General features: G+C 39.7%; 1 protein-coding gene across 5 annotated transcripts in view; it reads left to right on the forward strand.

Moving 5' to 3' along the window:
• plce1 (phospholipase C, epsilon 1) overlaps positions 1–20,000 on the forward strand; it is a 142,245-nt gene that overhangs the window by 96,095 nt on the left and 26,150 nt on the right. For 3 of the 5 annotated variants that reach the window (XM_062055664.1, XM_062055666.1, XM_062055667.1), the window contains 19 exons: positions 693–840; positions 914–1,024; positions 1,087–1,196; positions 1,276–1,395; positions 4,896–5,024; positions 5,145–5,281; positions 5,447–5,553; positions 5,652–5,776; positions 9,736–9,880; positions 9,964–10,128; positions 10,196–10,548; positions 10,622–10,744; positions 13,079–13,215; positions 13,290–13,528; positions 14,806–14,867; positions 15,594–15,759; positions 15,827–15,934; positions 18,234–18,350; positions 19,821–19,979. In XM_062055664.1, the coding sequence (XP_061911648.1) occupies positions 693–840; positions 914–1,024; positions 1,087–1,196; positions 1,276–1,395; positions 4,896–5,024; positions 5,145–5,281; positions 5,447–5,553; positions 5,652–5,776; positions 9,736–9,880; positions 9,964–10,128; positions 10,196–10,548; positions 10,622–10,744; positions 13,079–13,215; positions 13,290–13,528; positions 14,806–14,867; positions 15,594–15,759; positions 15,827–15,934; positions 18,234–18,350; positions 19,821–19,979 (2,761 nt within the window). The remainder of the gene's footprint in view (positions 1–692; positions 841–913; positions 1,025–1,086; positions 1,197–1,275; positions 1,396–4,895; positions 5,025–5,144; positions 5,282–5,446; positions 5,554–5,651; positions 5,777–9,735; positions 9,881–9,963; positions 10,129–10,195; positions 10,549–10,621; positions 10,745–13,078; positions 13,216–13,289; positions 13,529–14,805; positions 14,868–15,593; positions 15,760–15,826; positions 15,935–18,233; positions 18,351–19,820; positions 19,980–20,000) is intronic. The other 2 variants (XM_062055665.1, XM_062055668.1) reach the window with 1 other exon arrangement.

Here is a 20,000-nt window from a genome sequence, read left to right on the forward strand (position 1 = left end):
GGGAATTAACACATTATTATGCCTAATTTGGACAACCTGGTATGGTGAAGATAAGGTCCTTTTTTTTAAAAAATTATAAAATAAAATAAGATAAATAAATTAAAAACATTTTCTTGAATAAAAAAGAAAGTAAAACAATATAAAAACAGTTACATAGAAACTAGTAATTAATGAAAATGAGTAAAATTAACTGTTAAAGGTTAGTACTATTAGTGGACCAGCAGCACGCACAATCATGTGTGCTTACGGACTGTATCCCTTGCAGACTGTATTGTTATATATTGATATATAATGTACGTACCAGAATATTAATAACAGAAAGATACAACCCTTTTGTGTGAATGAGTGTAAATGGGGGAGGGAGGTTTTTTGGGTTGGTGTACTAATTGTAAGTGTATCTTGTGTTTTTTATGTTGATTTAATACAAAAATAAAAAATAATAAAATATTAAAACCGATACCGATAATAAAAAAAACGATACCGATAATTTCCGATATTACATTTTAAAGCATTTATTGGCCGATAATATCGGACATCTCTAGTTTTAATGAATAGCTGTGCAAAAGGCAATATGAAACGCGCCTTCCTGCACTGCATTGCTGACGGAGCTTCTCAGGGCCTCTTCAGTAGCCCATCATGGATGTCAGTTTAGCCAACATCCGTCCTTTATGTTGTGCTTTGTCCTTTCACAGATCCCGCAAGGTGCTGAAGATGTGGCAGTTCATGGACCAGTCCGACATCGAGACCATGAGAAGCCTGAAGGACGCCATGGCGCAGCACGAGTCCTCCTCGGAGTACAAGAAGGTGGTAACCAGAGCGCTTAACATCCCAGGATGCAAAGTGAGTAACCGTAAACTGTATGGTTTTTGTTTTTGTAGTCTTTCTTGTGCTCATTTGAAACCTCCAAACGTAGGTGGTACCTTTCTGCGGGGTGTTCCTGAAGGAGCTGAGCGACGCATTAGATGGCACCGCAAGCATCATCAGCCTCAAACCACCTGTTGATAACGCGGAGGACACAATTGAGGTACACACCAAACACACACGTCATCCAGCAAACTCATGAATAATCCTCCCTTGCTGTTCCAGTTTGTGTCCGACTACACCGGCCAGCACAACTTCATGTCCCGCTCTGGCCCAGACGGTCTTCACGTGCCGGAGAAGGAAACCACAGTCAACAACATCCTGCAGATAATTAGGTACGCGGCATCCTGCAACTACACTTACTGACTGAGTCTTATCATTACTGACGCTTGATTCTCCTGTCCTGCTTGGTAGGTCGTGCAATCGCAGTTTGGAGGCGGAGGATCCCGATGATGCCTCCAGCGGTCCTCAGTCTTCTTCCGGGACGGCTCCGGCATCCAGAAACAACTCCCTCAGGGACCGCTACCGCTATCAGTCAGTATTTGAATTTCTTTTAAGGCGTATTGTAAAGCTGAGTGTCGAGATCAAGTGCAGAACGAATTCTGATGTCATAGATGCCTGGCACTCTCTGCAGTTGAGTAAATACATGGGCCTTGCCAATACACAAGGAAACACATTATCTTTGATTGACTCCAGGTTACTCTCACAGTGTAAAACATGCAGTGCGTCGGCCCCAGTTTGTTTGCGAGAAAAGAAGATGTTCTGGTGTCAAAGAGAATAACGATAGCGGGTTGTCAGGGCAGGAAGGAGGAAGGAGCTCTGGTCCTTTTCAGCGCTCTGATGGCACGGAGACGATGACACAAGACGGAGTTTGGATGCAGCATGGCTTGGTGGTGTTTGTGTAAAGGAAACCTGGATTATCTTCTGCTGTTTTGTCTATGACTCTGAGTTATTGTTTTATGTTAGTGCACTGGATAACACTAAGAAGTCCTCCCGCTTCTTTTTCCCTTTCTCCTGTCCAGTTCCAAATCATTTAGGACGTCTCAAGAATCAAAACCCGTCTCGTAAGTGTGGGATGTGCCTGTGGGCTTTCAGGGTTTAGGATGAACATTGATGGCTCACATCAGCATGGTCTTGACTCGTTTTGCGGTGGCTCATGACGCGTTCTCAATCAGCTGCTGTTGTTTCCACGTTGCATTTTGATGCATTTTGTCTCCCTGTAGATGTTGCGATTAAGCACACTAGCATCCCTGCTGAGGTATTCCAGTCGTTACTGGTTACATAGTGTAATGCGGCAGATACACTTAACATGACAAACCTGAATTTAAAAAAAAGTCCTGATACTTAGGGTGTAAAAATATAAATACCGCCTCATCCAACTGCTGTGAATCAACTCAACGTGTGTATGCACTTCATGTGCTTGTATGCACTCCTTACAGCTTTTAGCCACGCTTCTGTCATATCGTAATTTAATGGGTGAAACATGTAATATTGTGTGTGTGGGGAGGGAGAATAGAAAAAGATGTAACGTTACGAAGAAAAAAGACACATTTTTCAGGTAAAAAGTATAATGTTAAAGGGAAAAAGTCTTCACGATATAAGGAAAAAAGGAAAAAATATGGGAAAATTGTTTTATATGTAAAATGGCATATGAGTATAATGTAATAGAAACTATGAGGAAAAATATTATATGAGGAAAAAATGCAATAATACAAGGTAGAAATCTACAGGAAAAACTGTTAAGTTATGAGAAAATACCTATATGAAGAAAAAGTAACAATTTTAAGAGAAAAGGTGGAATGTTCCTAAAAGGGAATACAAGTGGAAAAATGAGATGCAGCCTGATCCAACTGCTGTGAAATAATGTATGCACTGCATGTGCTTGTATGCACTCCCAACACCATTTAGCCATGCACCTGTCATCATTTCATGGGCACAAAATGTAATATTGCAACAGAAATAATAAAAAAGTGAAAACATTGGAAAAAGATATGGTACTATGAAAGAAAATAGCATAATTTAGCCTGCTCAGTGGGTGGCCTTGTGGTTAGAGTGTCCGCCCTGAGATCGGTAGATCGTGAGTCATACCGAAGACTATAAAAATGGGACCCATTGCCTCCCTGCTTTGCACTCAGAATCAAAGGTTGGAATTGGGGGTTAAATCACCAAAATGATTCCCGAGCGTGGCCACCGCTGCTGCTCACTGCTCCCCTCACCTCCTAGGGGATGGGTAAAAAAATGCAGAGGGTAATTTCACCACACCTAGTGTGTGTGTGTCTAACAGTGGTACTTTAACCTTAACTTTATAATTATTCAGGGGAAAGGGAAACAGTCTAAAGGATATAAGGAAAAAGTGTAATATTACAAAAAGTCATAACTTTATGGGGGGGAAAAAAAATCAAAATTTTATAATTTATTTTTTTAGAAAAATCAAGTGGAGTGTTTGTAAAATAATAATAAGATAAAGTGGAAAAATAAGATACAGATTGATCCACATTTTTTAAATTAAACCGCTTGGCCGTGTTGCTGTCATAATTTGAATGGGGGAAATAATATTTTGAGAGAAAAAGTAAAAAAAAAAGACTGAAAAAAGGAAACAGTGTAATTTGTATAAAAAAATAAGTAATATTTTTGTGTATGAACTATAATGCTGCAAATGAAAAACATCTTGATTGTATTAAGAAAAAATGCACTATTACAAAGGGAGAATTTTACGGGAAAAGGTTAAAGTATGTAAATTAAATGGAAAAATGAGATGCAGCATGATCCAACTGCCGTGAATTCAACACCATAATGTGTGTATGCACTCCATGTGCCTGTATGCACTCCCCACAATGTTTGGCCGTGCTGCCGATGAGTCTACTTGTGGATATTTTCTTCCTTACTGGACAGATTGATATCCTTAAAGTGTGATTTAATTTTTGCGTTCCCTTTATTATATTTATGTCCATACTTGCCAACCCTCCCGATTTTCCCGGGAGACTCCCGAATTTCAGTGCCCCTCCCGAAAATCTCCCGGGGCAACCATTCTCCCGAATTTCTCCCGATTTCCACCCGGACAACTATATTGGGGGCGTGCCTTAAAGCAGTGGTCCCCGGTCAACGCTTGAAAATTAGTCCCACGGACCGGGGGGAAGGGGGGGCGAGACGGACGGACCGGGGGGGGGTGATTTTTAAAAAAAAAAAAAAAATTTGTCATAAAAAAATACAATCATGTGTGCTTACTGTATCCCTGCAGACTGTATTGATCTATATTGATATATAATGTAGGAACCAGAAATATTAATAACTGAAAAAAACAACCCTGTTGTGCGAATGAGTGTGAATGAGTGTAAATGGGGGAGGGAGTTTTTTGGGGTTGGTCCGCTAACTTTTATGTTGATTTAATAATAAAAAATAAAAAAATGTTATTTTATTTTATTTTTTTAATTCTTGTGCGGCCCGGTGCCAATCGATCCACGGACCGGGGGTTGGGGACCACTGCCTTAAAGGCACTGCCTTTAGCGTCCCCTACAACCTGTCGTCACGCCCGCTTTTCCTCCATACAAACAGGGTGACGGCCCAGTCACATCATATATGCGGCTTTATCACACACTCAAGGGAATGCAATGCATACTTGATCAACAGCCATACAGGTCACACTGAGGGTGAACGTATAAACAACTTTAACACTGTTACAAATATGCGTCACACTGTGAACCCACACCAAACAAGAATGACAAACACATTTTTGGAGAACATCCGCACCGCAACACAACATAAACACAACAGAAAAAATACCCAGAATCCCTTGCAGCACTAACTCTTCCGGGACGCTACGATATACACCCCCGCTACCACCAAACCCCGCCCACCTCAACCCCGCCCACCTCATCTCCCGAATTCGGAGTTCTCAAAGTTGGCAAGTATGTTTGTCTTGCTAAGTATTTTTTGTTTCCATGAGGCACCTTGATAGGCTGTAGCACATAGAAAAGAGATACGATGTTCTGCCTTTACAAAGGCACACGGTGAATTTTTATCCGTTCTGTCGTCAGGTTCATGTTGGGGGACCTGTCCGACTCTGAAGGCGAGCTTTCTTCGGAGCCTGCACCTAATGAGATGGAGTTTCAAGGGACCGAGGAGACGCACAGAGCCTTCTGCCACGGCACGGAGCTCATTCCCTGGTAGGAAAACAAAAACCTCTTAAGGGTCACACAAGTGTTAAAAATACAAGCTTGACCTCAATCCAAACACATACAAAGTGAACCTGACACATACTTCCATCATTGTATTGTTTTTTTAAGGTACGTGTTGTCGCTACAACCAGATGTTCACCAGTTCCTGCTGCAGGGAGCCACAGTCATCCACTGCGAGCAGGACAGCCACCTGACGGCTCGATGTCTGCTGAGACTCCAGCCTGACAACACCACGCTCACTTGGGGTGAGTAATGAGACGTTGTTATTATCTGTGAAACGATCGCATACACCATAAACTGCTCTAATTGTCTTTTCCTATCATGTTTAGTGGCCAATATTGGCTGCTTGTTAAAGTGAATACATGTCAATTTCCTGTGACAAACATACTGTAAATGTTGCTAAATGGCAGTGAAGCCTCAGAGTGGAGGGATCTCCCCCACAGAGCCACCACTGGGGATGGGTCAAGCTGTGGTAGCAGGACTGGCTGAGGGCCTGCTGGACCTGGCAGTGGTGAAGGTGTGCTGCCATGTGTTCTTTTCCAATCATGCTGTAGCTGTTTTATGCGCATCATGAACAAGACAACCGGGTTTCATTTTGTGTCTTTGAACTTGCAGGCCGTCTTTCTGGGTCACCAGGGAGTAGACGTCCACACCGTGTGTTTGCAGAACAAACTGAGCCAGATGACGGTGGAGGAGAACGGCCTCAGCATTCTTTACGGGCTCAATACCACTGATAACAGGTCTGGACCTCTTTTTTTGCTTTTATTTCTATAATATTTGCTTTTTTTAACTTACATTTGTTTGATGTTACATTCCTGTATGTTGCGTTACATTCTGTTGTATTACTTTGAATTGCAATACGTTACATCATATTTTTTCACTGACCTGTCTTGTGTTACGGTATGTTACATTACGTTACGTTGTGTTGCATAACGTTGCATTAGTTCAATTTACTGTGTTTTCAGACTGTAGAGCACACCGGTATATTACAAACCCCGTTCCCATATGAGTTGGGAAATTGTGTTAGATGTAAATATAAACAGAATACAATGATTTGCAAATCATTTTCAACCCATATTCAGTTGAATATGCTACAAAGACAACATATTTGATGTTCAAACTGATAAACTTTTTTTTTTTTTGCAAATAATCATTAACTTTATAATTTGATGCCAGCAACACGTGACAAAGAAGTTGGGAAAGGTGGCAATAAATACTGATAAAGTTGAGGAATGCTCATCAAACACTTATTTGGAACATCCCACAGGTGAACAGGCAAATTGGGAACAGGTGGGTGCCATGATTGGGTATAAAAGTAGATTCCATGAAATGCTCAGTCATTCACAAACAAGGATGGGGCGAAGGTCACCACTTTGTCAACAAATGCGTGAGCAAATTGTTGAACGGTTTAAGAAAAACCTTTCTCAACCAGCTATTGCAAGGAATTTAGGGATTTCACCATCTACGGTCCGTAATATCATCAAAGGGTTCAGAGAATCTGGAGAAATCACTGCACGTAAGCAGCTAAGCCCGTGACCTTCGATCCCTCAGGCTGTACTGCATCAACAAGCGACATCAGTGTGTAAAGGATATCACCACATGGGCTCAGGAACACTTCAGAAAACCACTGTCAGTAACTACAGTTGGTCGCTACATCTGTAAGTGCAAGTTAAAACTCTCCTATGCAAGGCGAAAACCGTTAATCAACAACACCCAGAAATGCCGTCGGCTTCGCTGGGCCTGAGCTCATCTAAGATGGACTGATACAAAGTGAAAAAGTGTTCTGTGGTCTGACGAGTCCACATTTCAAATTGTTTTTGGAAACTGTGGACGTCGTGTCCTCCGGACCAAAGAGGAAAAGAACCATCCGAATTGTTATAGGCGCAAAGTTGAAAAGCCAGCATGTATTAGTGCCCAAGACATGGGTAACTTACACATCTGTGAAGGCGCCATTAATGCTGAAAGGTACATACAGGTTTTGGAGCAACATATGTTGCCATCCAAGCAACGTTACCATGGACGCCCCTGCTTATTTCAGCAAGACAATGCCAAGCCACGTGTTACATCAACGAGGCTTCATAGTAAAAGAGTGCGGGTACTAGACTGGCCTGCCTGTAGTCCAGACCTGTCTCCCATTGAAAATGTGTGGCGCATTATGAAGCCTAAAATACCACAACGGAGACCCCCGGACTGTTGAACAACTTAAGCTGTACATCAAGCAAGAATGGGAAATAATTCCACCTGAGAAGCTTCAAAAATGTGTCTCCTCAGTTCCCAAACGTTTATTGAGTGTTGTTAAAAGGAAAGGCCATGTAACACAGTGGTGAACATGCCCTTTCCCAACTACTTTGGCACGTGTTGCAGCCATGAAATTCTAAGTTAATTATTATTTGCAAAAAAAAATAAAGTTTATGAGTTTGAACATCAAATATCTTGTCTTTGTAGTGCATTCAATTGAATATGGGTTGAAAAGGATTTGCAAATCATTGTATTCCGTTTATATTTACATATAACACAATTTCCCAACTCATATGGAAACGGGGTTTGTAGTTGCAACCATTACATTTTTGTAAAAAAATATTTTTCCATATATTAGCTGTCTATAAGTCGCAGATATATACGTTGCGAAAAGTTATTTACACAGAAAGGTAATGTTTACATATTTTATTTGTTTCCAAACAGTGTCTTTAACATGGCAGTAAAACAGCTGATCATACATAACAGAAGTCATGGTCATGGACCCACTAGCTGCGGAAGCTAGCTCTCCAATAAGCTAAACAGACTCATACAAAAAACAAAGTTGTTGTAAGGTAATAACACCAATACAGACACTCTTAAACGTGTTAGCATATTAGCTATTGCTAGCAAGCTAGCGTCATTACATCACGATAGCACGTACAAATGTGCTTGAAAACACTCTACAGACGTCACACATGGTAAACAGACTCATACAAAAAACAAAGTCGTTGTAAGGTAATAACACCAATACAGACACTCTTAAACGTGTTAGCATATTAGCTATTGCTAACAAGCTAGCGTCATTACATCACGATAGCACGTACAAATGTGCTTGAAAACACTCTACAGACGTCACACATGGGACGGTTTAGTAAGTATAAACAGTTTAAGTTGTATCGTAAAACTTACAAACATTGCTTGGAGTAATGAATGAAGAATCCATACGGGAGAAACACTATGGACGGCTCGAAGACTGAACGGCACTGTGGTTGGGAGAAAAAGAAAAAAAAGCCCTACCGGTAAATGGAAGGACACTACAACACCTCAGTGAGCCAACTCGTCCAAAAGATGCCGCCATAGCCCAAACAGTAAAACACCTTCTCATTGTATTTGCTTGTTTTTTGTTTTGAAAACGTTTTATTATAATAATCAGCGAAGAAAAATCCATAAATAAACCACACCGTTTTATAAGCCGCAGAATCCAAAGTGTGGGGGAAAAAAGTAGCAGCTTATAGTCCGGAAATTACTGTAGGTCAGGTTCTGTTCTGTTGCAAGCCGTAGCGTTATGTCACATTAGTTTAGGTTTGGTTACATTAGGTTTTGTTCGTACGCTGTGTTGTTTCTCGTTACATTAGGTTCTGTTAGTTAGTTCATGTTGGGTAACGTTGCATACTTGACATTCTGTTACGCTACCTTTTGTTACATCAGGTTGCATTACCTTACTTTTTGCTGTGTTTCGTTATGTTACTTTAGTTGATGTTTTTTCCCAATCCGTCACGTTTGGTTACATTAGGTTACTTTGGTACGGTATGTTGCAATGCGGTACATTAAGTTATGTTAGTTCAGGCTTTGTTCCGCTGCATTACTTTACATCCTGTTATGCTATGTTGTGTTGTGTTACATTAAATTCTCTTAGTTTAGGTTAGGTCCCTTTGCATACTTTACGTTCTGTTTATGCTACGTTACGTTGCATTACTTTACATTCATTTGCGTTTCCTTTGGTCAGTTTTGTTGAGGTTCTGTTTCGTTCCATCATGTTTGGTTACATTTGTACGCTACGTTGTGTTGAGTTACATTAAGTTATGTTAGTTAAGTTAGTTTAGGTCTGTTGGCATACTTTGTATTCTATTGGCCGAGGTTATCTTATTTTACGTTGCATTACTTTACAATTAGTTGTGTTGCCTTTTGTTATTTTAGTTCAGTTTCTCTTGTGTGGTCACGATAGGTTTCGTTCAAATGCTATGTTGCGTTGCGTTACATTAAGTTATGTTGGTTAGTTTAGGTTAGGTCCTTTTGCATTCTTTACATTCTGTTACGCTACATTATGTTAGGTTACGTTGCATTACTTTAAGTTTTCTGCGTTGCGTTTCATTAGGTTAGTTTAGTTCAGGTTCTGTTCTCTTACGTTTGGTCATGTTAGGTTGCGTTCGTACGCTATCTTGCATTGCGTTTCATTAATTTGTGTTAGTTTAGGTATCGTTCTGTGACGTTACTTAACGTTATGTTATGCTACGTTATGTTGCGCTACTTTACGTTTTGTTAGGTTAGTTGAGTTCAACTTCTGTTCCCTTCCATCACATTTGTTTACGTTAGGTTACGTTCAAATGCTATGTTGTGTTGCTCAACATTATGTCGGTAAAGTTAGGTTGTGTTACGTTATTTTATTACTTTACTTTGTATTGATCTGCTATTGCATTTTATTTGACTGTACTTGGTTGTACTTTACGTTATCTTCCAACAGACTGCTGCACTTTGTAGCCCCCAACCACACCACACAAATGTTGTACAAAGGCCTATCAGAGTTAGTGAATGCCACCCGCAAGATGAAGAAGTTTCCAGACCAAAGGCTGCAGTGGCTCAGGAGGCAATATGTCAGTCTGTATCAGGTATAACATACGTATTCATGCAATTACGTACATTTAAATCGTACATAATCTAATCCTATTCTCTGAATGTCTATGTCTGCCAGGAGGAGGGTCGATACGAGGGGCCGACGTTGGCCCACGCTATTGAGCTGTTTGGAGGGCGCAGGTGGAACATGGGAGCAAGTGGAGGAGACAAGTCTGCAGCCCCTAAAAACAGTCCCCTGGGCATCAATGACAAGACCAAGAAGAAGAAAAAGGTTCTTGTGAGGGTCAGTACTTAAATAGCCACATTCTGGGAGCTATTTATTCAGCATATCAAATTTAAAATGGACGCAGGGAGACAGCGGGGATGCCACAGATGACGAGATGGTGTCCAGGAAAACCCGCAGCTGCAAAGAGGGACTTTATCGGAATGGACCGGAGTCAGACAGCATAGACCAGGACGATCCAGGTTACACAATTGCAGACAAAAGGGAGATATATGTGCTGCCTTTTCAAAACGTCCATCAATCATTTTCATCCTCCACAGATGACAGCTTCCCTGGGCCGTTCTCCCTGTCCTCTAGAGGAAGTCCGGGACTGCTGGCATCTTCCTCCTCGTCCTCGTCATCCTCCAGCATGGCGAGCTCCAACCAATCCCGTCCACAATCTTCTCCGGTCCTCTCAGGAACCTCCAAGGCACAGCCAGGGTACATACAGTATGTCCACAGTGAAGAATGGTGCTTTAAGGTTTCATTTCAACGCAATGTTTCTGGCTTGAAGGGCGTGGAGCAGCAGGTCTTGGCACGGCCGTGGCAAAGGATGCTTCAAAGGCTTCCAGAACCTCATGATCTCTGACAGCACCATGAGCTTCATCGAGTTTGTGGAGCTCTTCAAATCATTCAGGTACACACATTTAGTGCTTCTTCCTTTTGCGGATTAACCCTGACTAATAGCAATGTGAAAATAGACAAATATCTAGATGTCCGATAATGGCTTTTTTGCCGATATCCGATATTCCGATATTGTCCAAATCTTAATTACCGATTCTGATATCAACCGATACCGATATATACAGTCGTGGAATTAACACACTATCATGCCGAATTTTGTTGTGTTGCCCCGCTGGATGCATTAAACAATGTAACAAGGTTTTCCAAAATAAATCAACTCAAGTTATGGAAAAAAATGGCAACATGGCACTGCCATATTTATTATTGAAGTCACAAAGTGCATTATTTTTTTTAACATGCCTCAAAACAGCAGCTTGGAATTTGGGACATGTTCTCCCTGAGAGAACATGAGGAGGTTGAGGTGGGCGGGGTTGGGGGTGGGGGCGGGGTTTAAGGTGGGGGGGGGGGGGTAGTGGGGTAGCAGGGGGTGTATATTGTAGCGTCCCGGAAGAGTTAGTGCTGCAAGGGGTTCTGGGTATTTGTTCTGTTGTGTTTATGTTGTGTTGCGGTGCGGATGTTTTCCCGAAATGTGTTTGTCATTCTTGTTTGGTGTGGGTTCACAGTGTGGCGCATATTTGTAACAGTGTTAAAGTTGTTTATACGGCTACCCTCAGTGTGACCTGTTTGGCTGTTGACCAAATATGCCTTGCATTCACTTGTTTGTGTGGAAAGCCGTAGATATTATGTGACTGGGCCGGCACGCAAAGGCAGTGCCTTTAAGGTTTATTGGCACAGGGGCGTTTTAAAAAGTCATAAATTTTACTTTTTGAAACCGATACCGATAATTTTGAAACCGATAATTTCCGATATTACATTTTAAAGCATTTATCAGCCGATAATATTGGCAGTCCGATATTATCGGACATCTCTACAAATAACCAATATAAGTTATACAAAAATGCTAACTACATATGATTGTATTACCCAGACAATAGTGTTTCCCTCAAAAAAGACAGGTTTCCTACTCTGGGTTTAGAGATTTGATGTTAACCAGCTGGTGACGCCTAACCACTTATCCCCAAGCAAATTCTCTCTGGGTTTTTTTTCCTGTCACTCACTCACATCAGTCACCTGTGGAGAGTTCATAGCAGCAGATGTTAAAAAAAAAGGTTAGCAAACAGAAGAGGAGTTAGGATGCAAATTTTTATTTTATAAGAAAAAAGTCTGAAGAAGACTGGTTTTGTGCTGTATTTGAGACTGAGAGATGTATACATGCAAATCAGCATGTTGCGCCAAACAACTTTTCTGATCTTTTCTTCCTGACGGTCACTCGTTGTGAAGAAGCGTCGTCGTGTTGGTTGTTAAGAAGTCTGAAAGAGAGGAGTCCCATATTCTGGGTGTAGAGATTTATAGATGTGAACTAACTGGTGGCGGCAAACTACCTCTCCCCAAGCAGCTTCTCTCAGAGCTTTTCTTCTTGTCACTCACGCACCAGTGACCAATACAGACCTGCTGAAAAAAAGGCTGTTTTCAAATAGAAGAGGAGTTATGATTAAAATGTTTCATATTATAATAAAAAAGTCTAAAAAATGCAGTTTTCCCTTTTGGGGCCTCGAGATTTTTACATGCAGATCAGCAGATTGTGCTAAACGGCTTCTTTCTGGGCTTTTCTTCCTGTTGCTCACCCGCTGTGAAGAAGTAATGTGTTGGTTGTCGGAAGTCTGAAAAAGATGAGTCTCCTATTCGGGGCCTACACATTTATACATGTAAACTAACTGGTGGTGCCAAAACCACTTCTCCCCAAGCAGATTCTCAGAGCTTTCCTTCCTGTCACTCACACACCAGTGACCTCTAAAGCCCTTACGGCAGCAGATGTCATCCCAGCTACAGAGTCTCTGGGGAAAAAAGTGTGTTTGCAAACAGAAGAGTCATGATGGACATTGTTTATATCATAAGAAAAACGTCTGATAAAGAATTTGTTTTTATTTGGTGCCAAGAGATTTATACATGCAAATCAGCAGGTTGTACCAAACCACTTTTCTGAGCTTTTACTCGCTGTTAAGAAGTGTAGTTGTGTTCTCTTGGTTGTTAGGAAGTCAGAAAAAAGACGAGTCGTCCTAAAATGAATAATAAATTATATCCAATATTCAGTGATTTTTGGAAAAATATATTTTTTAAACAAATTTAGCCTTTTTTTGTCTAACATGTCTTGAAAAAAGAGGCATTGCCTTATAGTCAGGGTCCTCTTATATTCGGGTTGATATGTATATCTATATAAATCATAGTAATAATTACATTTGATGATAATTTTAGTATCATTAAATGTTAGCTGTGTTTTTTCCTGCAGCATTCGGAGCAGGAAGGACCTGAAAGAGCTTTTCGACACATACGCCGTCCCTTGCAGTCGAGCCACTCCAGAGTCTGCTCCTCTTTACACCAGCCTAAAGATTGACGACAGAGACGTGGGGCTCCAACCAGACCTTGGTACGCACTAACTTACTAGCGAGCATCCTGAACATCTACATCGTCCCTACATCTCCTTCCTTCCTCCTCTCTAGACCTTCTAACTCGCAACGGCTCCGACCTGGACCTGTTCATCCGCACGAGGCAGCACATGTCCGACAACCAGAAGCAGATCTCAGACGCCATCGCGGCGGCCAGCATCGTGACCAACGGGACGGGCGTGGAGAGCGCCTCGCTAGGCGTGCTGGGCTTGGCTATACCTCAGCTCAACGACTTCCTGGTGAACTGCCAAAGGGAGCACCTGAGCTACGATGAAATTCTCAGCATTATACAGGTGAGCGATAATACATTATATATGGTTTTCCCCATAGGAAATAATCTGTTCCAGGGTAAATAAACTTTTTATATTTTTTATTTTTTTGGTCCTGTCCAGCTTCTCAGGCAAATCATATAGTTGATGTAGATGCCCATATCGGCTGTTCAGATTTACTTTACAAAAGAGAAGTGTAGGATACTTCTGTTGTTGCCTTATTTGTATTTGACTTTATTAAATGTATTTATATCATCATTTGGTGCAGACGGGTAGGATAGAAAGAGAAAATAAATAAACATATTTAAATAAAAGGTAAAAATACATTAACATTGTTTTTAAATATACGCATAAATCAATTATTAAGGTGTCTTTCCAATAGCGTTGTGAAAATGTAAAAAAATAATTTAATTGAACTAAAATTATTGAATATGTATAACAGAAATATGAATCAGTTATTTAAGTGTGCTGCATAAAAGTTAAACAGTAACTACAAATTGACTGTCTTAAAATACACAATTTGAAATGATTGTAATTCATGTACTTTTTGAGAATTGTTGTCCGTTGTAATGGATTGTAACATTTTTTATTACATTTATAAACATTATTATTTGCTTTGTATGATTCTATATTGTTGTAATTTCTCTCTGACCCCAGAAATTATAGCAGCAGCAGCTTCTGCTGCAGCTAACGGGATCCAACTAAATATAAGCAGAATGATGTTTAAATAAAATAGTCAAATGTATATAAAAAGGTTATGCAACATATATATATATATATATATATATATATATATATATATATATATATATATATATATATATATATATATATATATATATATATATATATATGTATATGTATGTGTGTGTATATGTTTTTAGAAATATCCATTAAGAAACATGATACGTCATTATTAAAAAAATATCACAAAATAATATTGCAGTTTATGAATAAATAAAACAAGTTAAAATAGTGTCGCAAAAAAGCCAAATAGTAGAAATATTCATTCAATAAAAATAAGATATAAATATGATAATACTAATAATACAAATGAAAAGCTAAAACAAAATATTTGTAAATCAAAAAATGTATGCATTTTTTGTTTATTTTTACTTCCTTAGAGATATTTGAGCGTTTGTTTATGTGGACAGATGTTGTGGTGTAGAATGGGACGAGGAAATGCGGGCTATTGATCAGGAAGTCATGGACAAAATGAATGGGATAAGGATGTTGGAAAGCTCAGACAAAAGGAAGGAACATGGTGATCAATAACGCTGATGAATGCATTCGTGTTGCAGACGTTTGAGCCGTCATCAAACATGAGGCAGATGGGCTGGATGTCCTTCGAAGGCTTTGCACGGTATTATTATAATACAATGTATTATTATTGCAATTGTGAGGGGTGTTCCGATCCAATATTCATATCAGATATCGGTTCGATATCGGCTTGCTTCTAAAATCTCAGATACAAGCAGTACTGCAGCATTTACTTGTGCAAAGATGGACAGTCCAGTCAGTGTCCTACGGGAAGCATATAAGATTTTTTTTTTGTCATTAACAAAGGTAAACATGCTAGGCCACTAGGAGCTAGCAGCTACACAACAGCTAAGCACACAATAACACACAAGCTAGACATACATAATAAGTGTCCTTAATTAAACAATATTGCAGTGTAAAGCACATTTGTTAATATATATGAGGATAGAATATTTATATTTGCACATACAGTAACAAACGTGTCCGCATTATTCAACTTACTGCGTCATTAGCTTAACTTAATGAATTATTGCACCACCAGGTGTCGTCCCAAAAAAAGTTAACACTCCGCTTTAATTTAAAGACAGCATAAGTCCAAACAGGTTAGTGTTTTTTTTATACCTACAATATCATTGATTTCACTTAATCAAACGTAAATCCAAAGTATTTATGATTAGTGCTGATATTGTATCGGATATTATTAGTATCGGACGATACTCAAGGCTGCAATGTCAGTATGGGGTCGTGGGTGGAAAAAGTTGTCTCGGGACACCCCTATTTATTATGACAGTGTTTTGTGTCAGTATTGATGGTTGTTGTCGTCAAATAGGTACCTCATGGACAAGGAGAACTTTGTCTCTCGGAACGAGGAATCCCAGATGAAGCTCGATGAGCTCCAGTATCCCCTGTCCGACTACTACATAGAATCTTCTCACAACACCTACCTGACGGGACACCAGCTCAAAGGAGAGTCCTCTGTGGAGCTTTACAGCCAAGTCCGTGGACAAACACAAGACGTCCCCCATGATGGACGCGCACGGTACTCATGTTTTACTCTTGCAGGTGCTGCTGCAAGGTTGCAGGAGCGTGGAACTGGACTGCTGGGACGGAGATGACGGCATGCCAGTCATCTATCACGGACACACCCTCACCACCAAAATACCTTTCAAGGTGAGGAAGGACAAGAAGTCCATCACCCATTGTCAGCTGGAGGGACTGATCTGGCCCGCGAATACCTTTGTTGTGACATTTCAACGATCTTTGACGAGGATTTTTGCAGAAGATCTCTAAAAACAGCAGAGTACTCCTGTCATTTAAAGGAGTTTTTGGCAAGTGTTTTTGTAGTTGGTCTTCAAAAACAGCAGAGTACTCCTGTCATATAAAGGAGTTTTGACGTACGTTCTTGTAGTAGGTCTTTGAAAACAACAGAGTACTCCTGTCATATAAAGGATCTTTGGCGAGTGTTTTTGTAGTTGGTCTTCAAAAAAAGCAGAGTAGTCCTGTCATATAAAGGAGTTTTGACTTGCGTTTTTGTAGTAGGTCTTTGGAATCAACAGAGTACTCCTGTCATGTAAAGGATCTTTGGCGAGTGTTTTTGTTGTTGGTCTTCAAAAACAGAGTACTCCTGTCATATGAAGGATTTTTGACGTACGTTTTTGTAATAGTTCTTTGAAAACAGCGTAGTACTCCTGTCATATAAAGGAGTTTTGACTTGCATTTTTGTAGTAGGTCTTTGGAATCAACAGAGTACTCCTGTCATACAAAGGATCTTTGGCGTGTGTTTTTGTTGTTGGTCTTCAAAAACCGCAGAGTACTCCTGTCATATAAAGGATCTTTGGCGAGTGTTTTTGTAGTTGGTCTTCAAAAACAGCAGAGTACTCCTGTCATATAAAGGATTTTTGACTTATGTTCTTGTAGTAGGTCTTCAAAAACAGCAGAGTAATCCTGTCATAAAGGATCTTTGGCAAGTGTTTTTGTAGTTGGTCTTCAAAAACAGCAGAGTACTCCTGTCATATAAAGGATTTTTGACGTACGTTCTTGTAGTAGGTCTTCAAAAACAGCAGAGTAATCCTGTCATATAAAAGATCTTTGGCGAGTGTTTTTGTAGTTGGTCTTCAAAAACAGCAGAGTACTGTCATATAAAGGAGTTTTGACTTGCGTTTTTGTAGTAGGTCTTTGGAATCAACAGAGTACTCCTGTTATATAAAGGATCTTTGGCGAGTGTTTTTGTTGTTGGTCTTCAAAAACAGCAGAGTACCGGTACTCCTGTCATATGAAGGATTGTTGACGTACGTTTTTGTAGTAGGTCTTTAAAAACAGCAGAGTAATCCTGCTATATAAAGGATCTTTGCAGAGTATTTTTGTAGTTGGTTTTCAAAAACAGCAGAGTACTCCTGTCATATAAAGGATCTTTGCAGAGTATTTTTGTAGTTGGTTTTAAAAAACAGCAGAGTACTCCTGTCATATAAAGGAGTTTTGACTTGCGTTTTTGTAGTAGGTCTTTGGAATCAACAGAGTAGTCCTGTCATATAAAGGATCTTTGGCGTGTGTTTTTGTTGTTGGTCTTCAAAAACAGCAGAGTACTCCTGTTATATAAAGGATCTTTGCAGAGTATTTTTGTAGTTGGTTTTCAAAAACAGCAGAGTACTCCTGTCATATAAAGGAGTTTTGACTTGCGTTTTTGTAGTAGGTCTTTGGAATCAACAGAGTACTCCTGTCATATAAAGGATCTTTGGCGAGTGTTTTTGTTGTTGGTCTTCAAAAACAGCAGAGTACTCCTGTCATATGAAGGATATTTGACGTACGTTCTTGAAGTAGGTCTTTGAAATCAACAGAGTGCTCCTGTCATTAAAGGATCTCTGACTAGTGTTTTTGAAGTAGGTCTTTAAAAACAGCAGTGTGCTCTTGTCGTATAAAAGATATTTGACGAGCGTTTTTTAAAGTAGGTTGTTAAAAACAGCAGAGTGATCTGTCAGCAAATATTTGACGAGCGTTTTTGCAGTAGATCTTTAAAAGCAGCAAAGTACTCCTGTCATAAAAGATATTTGACATAAAAAAATACAATCATGTGTGCTTACGGACTGTATCCCTGCAGACTGTATTGATTTATATTGATATATAATGTAGGAACCAGAAATATTAATAACAGAAAGAAAGAACCATTTTGTGCGAATGAGTGTAAATGGGGGAGGGAGGTTTTTTGGGTTGGTGCACTAATTGTAAGTGTATCTTGTTTTTTTTATGTTGATTTAATTTACAAATATATATATATTTATTTTATTATTTTTTTAATTTCTTGTGCGGCCCGGTGGTTGGGGACCACTGTAATAGATGATCTTTGACTAGCTTTTTTTGTAATACGTTCTTAAAAATAGCCGATCAGTCCCTCTTATGGAGGATCTTTGACATTTAGCAGTAGTTCCTGTGCGTTAGAGGCTTGTGTCTAAAAAAACAAGTCATGTGCTCCCAGGATGTGGTGGAAGCCATTAACCGGTCGGCATTCGTCAACTCCGACATGCCAGTCATCCTGTCCATAGAGAACCATTGCTCCCTGCCGCAGCAACGCAAGATGGCCGACATCTTTAAGGTAAGGGAAGGTTTTCAAATGTAATCTACTGGAACTTTAACTTCAGAAAGTTGTCTTCCCTCGACCAGATGTTGGCATTTTATTTGGCAGTGCTCCAAGTCGCTCTAATCCTCAGGCTGTCGATTTTTTTATATACTCAGGAACACACACAGACACACACACACACATACAGACAGACACACACACACACACACACACACACACGCACACACACGCACTGATAGTGTGTGTGCTGGTATGTCCACACACTTTCATCTCACTAAGCCCCCAGCACTGTGGTCCTCCCAGAGGCACTGAGGTGATGGACATCAAACTCTTTCATGTACAGAACACAACTCTTGGGCTCACTTATACTTGGTTATGTTCTGTGTTTACACAAAAGTACATTTTACTGGAGTAGTAAAACCTTCAAATACAAAAATGCAGCAAAAAATGTACATTAAAAAGGGTAAATACGACAAAAAAAAAATCACAATGCTATTGCACCCCACTTTCTTTGCCTTCAGTTTCTTTTTAGATAAATTTGTTTGATCCTTTTTCTGTTTTGTTTCTGTTTCAACATTTTTATATGACTATATTTTTAATTTACAGTTTTCATTTTGTATTTACTAAAATGTACTTTGTTTGGTTTTCTTCTTACCTTTAGTCTCCTTTTGGATCAAATTAGTGATTAGTGGTTTTATGATAAAAACCTTTTTTTTAATTTTTTTTTTACATTTTTCAAAAAAAAAAATATTTTACTCTATTTTGTATTTTTTTGTTTTTGTTTTATTATATTTTTGTGTAATTTATTTTAACATTCCTATCTGTCATACAAGTTCTATAAGTTAAACAAGTCATGTAAGTTAACCACTAGGACCAAAATATCTGGAAATCCTTAGTGTTAAAAAAAACTAAACAAAAAAAATATTCAAAAAGCCCCAAATTAGCCTGGGGTTAGCCACTAATGCTAGTCCTTTCATGCTGTAATCACCAAAAATAATTCCCAGGCGCAGCCAACGCTGCTGCTCTCTGCTCCCCTCACCTCCCAGGGGGTGAACAAGGGGATGGGCCAAATGCAGAGGACACATTTCACCACACCTAGTGTGTGTGTGACTATCAGTGGTACTTTAACTTTAACTTAAATTATATTTGTGGTTCTATGGTTATCATCACTCTTGGCCATCTTGTGTTGTCTTTTACCATGAATTGATTTACGTGGACCCCGACTTAAACAAGTTGAAAAACTTATTCGGGTGTTACCATTTAGTGGTCAATTGTACGGAATATGTACTATGCAATCTACTAATAAAAGTTTTAATCAATCAATCAATTTTGAGCTGGCGTCCCGTAAAGACACACAAAATCCAAACAACGTACATTACCTAAATCATTAATAAAGGCTTTATGATGGTGATAGTTTTAGATCATCTTTTATGGGGAAAAACGTCAACATTTAAAAATGTCTTCCTGTCGCATGGCCTTCCTAAGACGGTGTTCGGGGAACGCCTTGTGACGCGCTTCCTCTTCGAGAGCGACTTCAGCGACGACCCTCACCTGCCTTCGCCGCTGCAGCTGCGTGGGAGGATCCTGCTGAAGAACAAGAAGCTGAAAGCTCACCAGGCACCGGTGGACATACTCAAGCAGAAGGTGCGCCATCTCAAACATACC

This window comes from Entelurus aequoreus, linkage group LG08 (genome assembly GCF_033978785.1).
Source record: "Entelurus aequoreus isolate RoL-2023_Sb linkage group LG08, RoL_Eaeq_v1.1, whole genome shotgun sequence".
NCBI lineage: Eukaryota > Metazoa > Chordata > Actinopteri > Syngnathiformes > Syngnathidae > Entelurus > Entelurus aequoreus.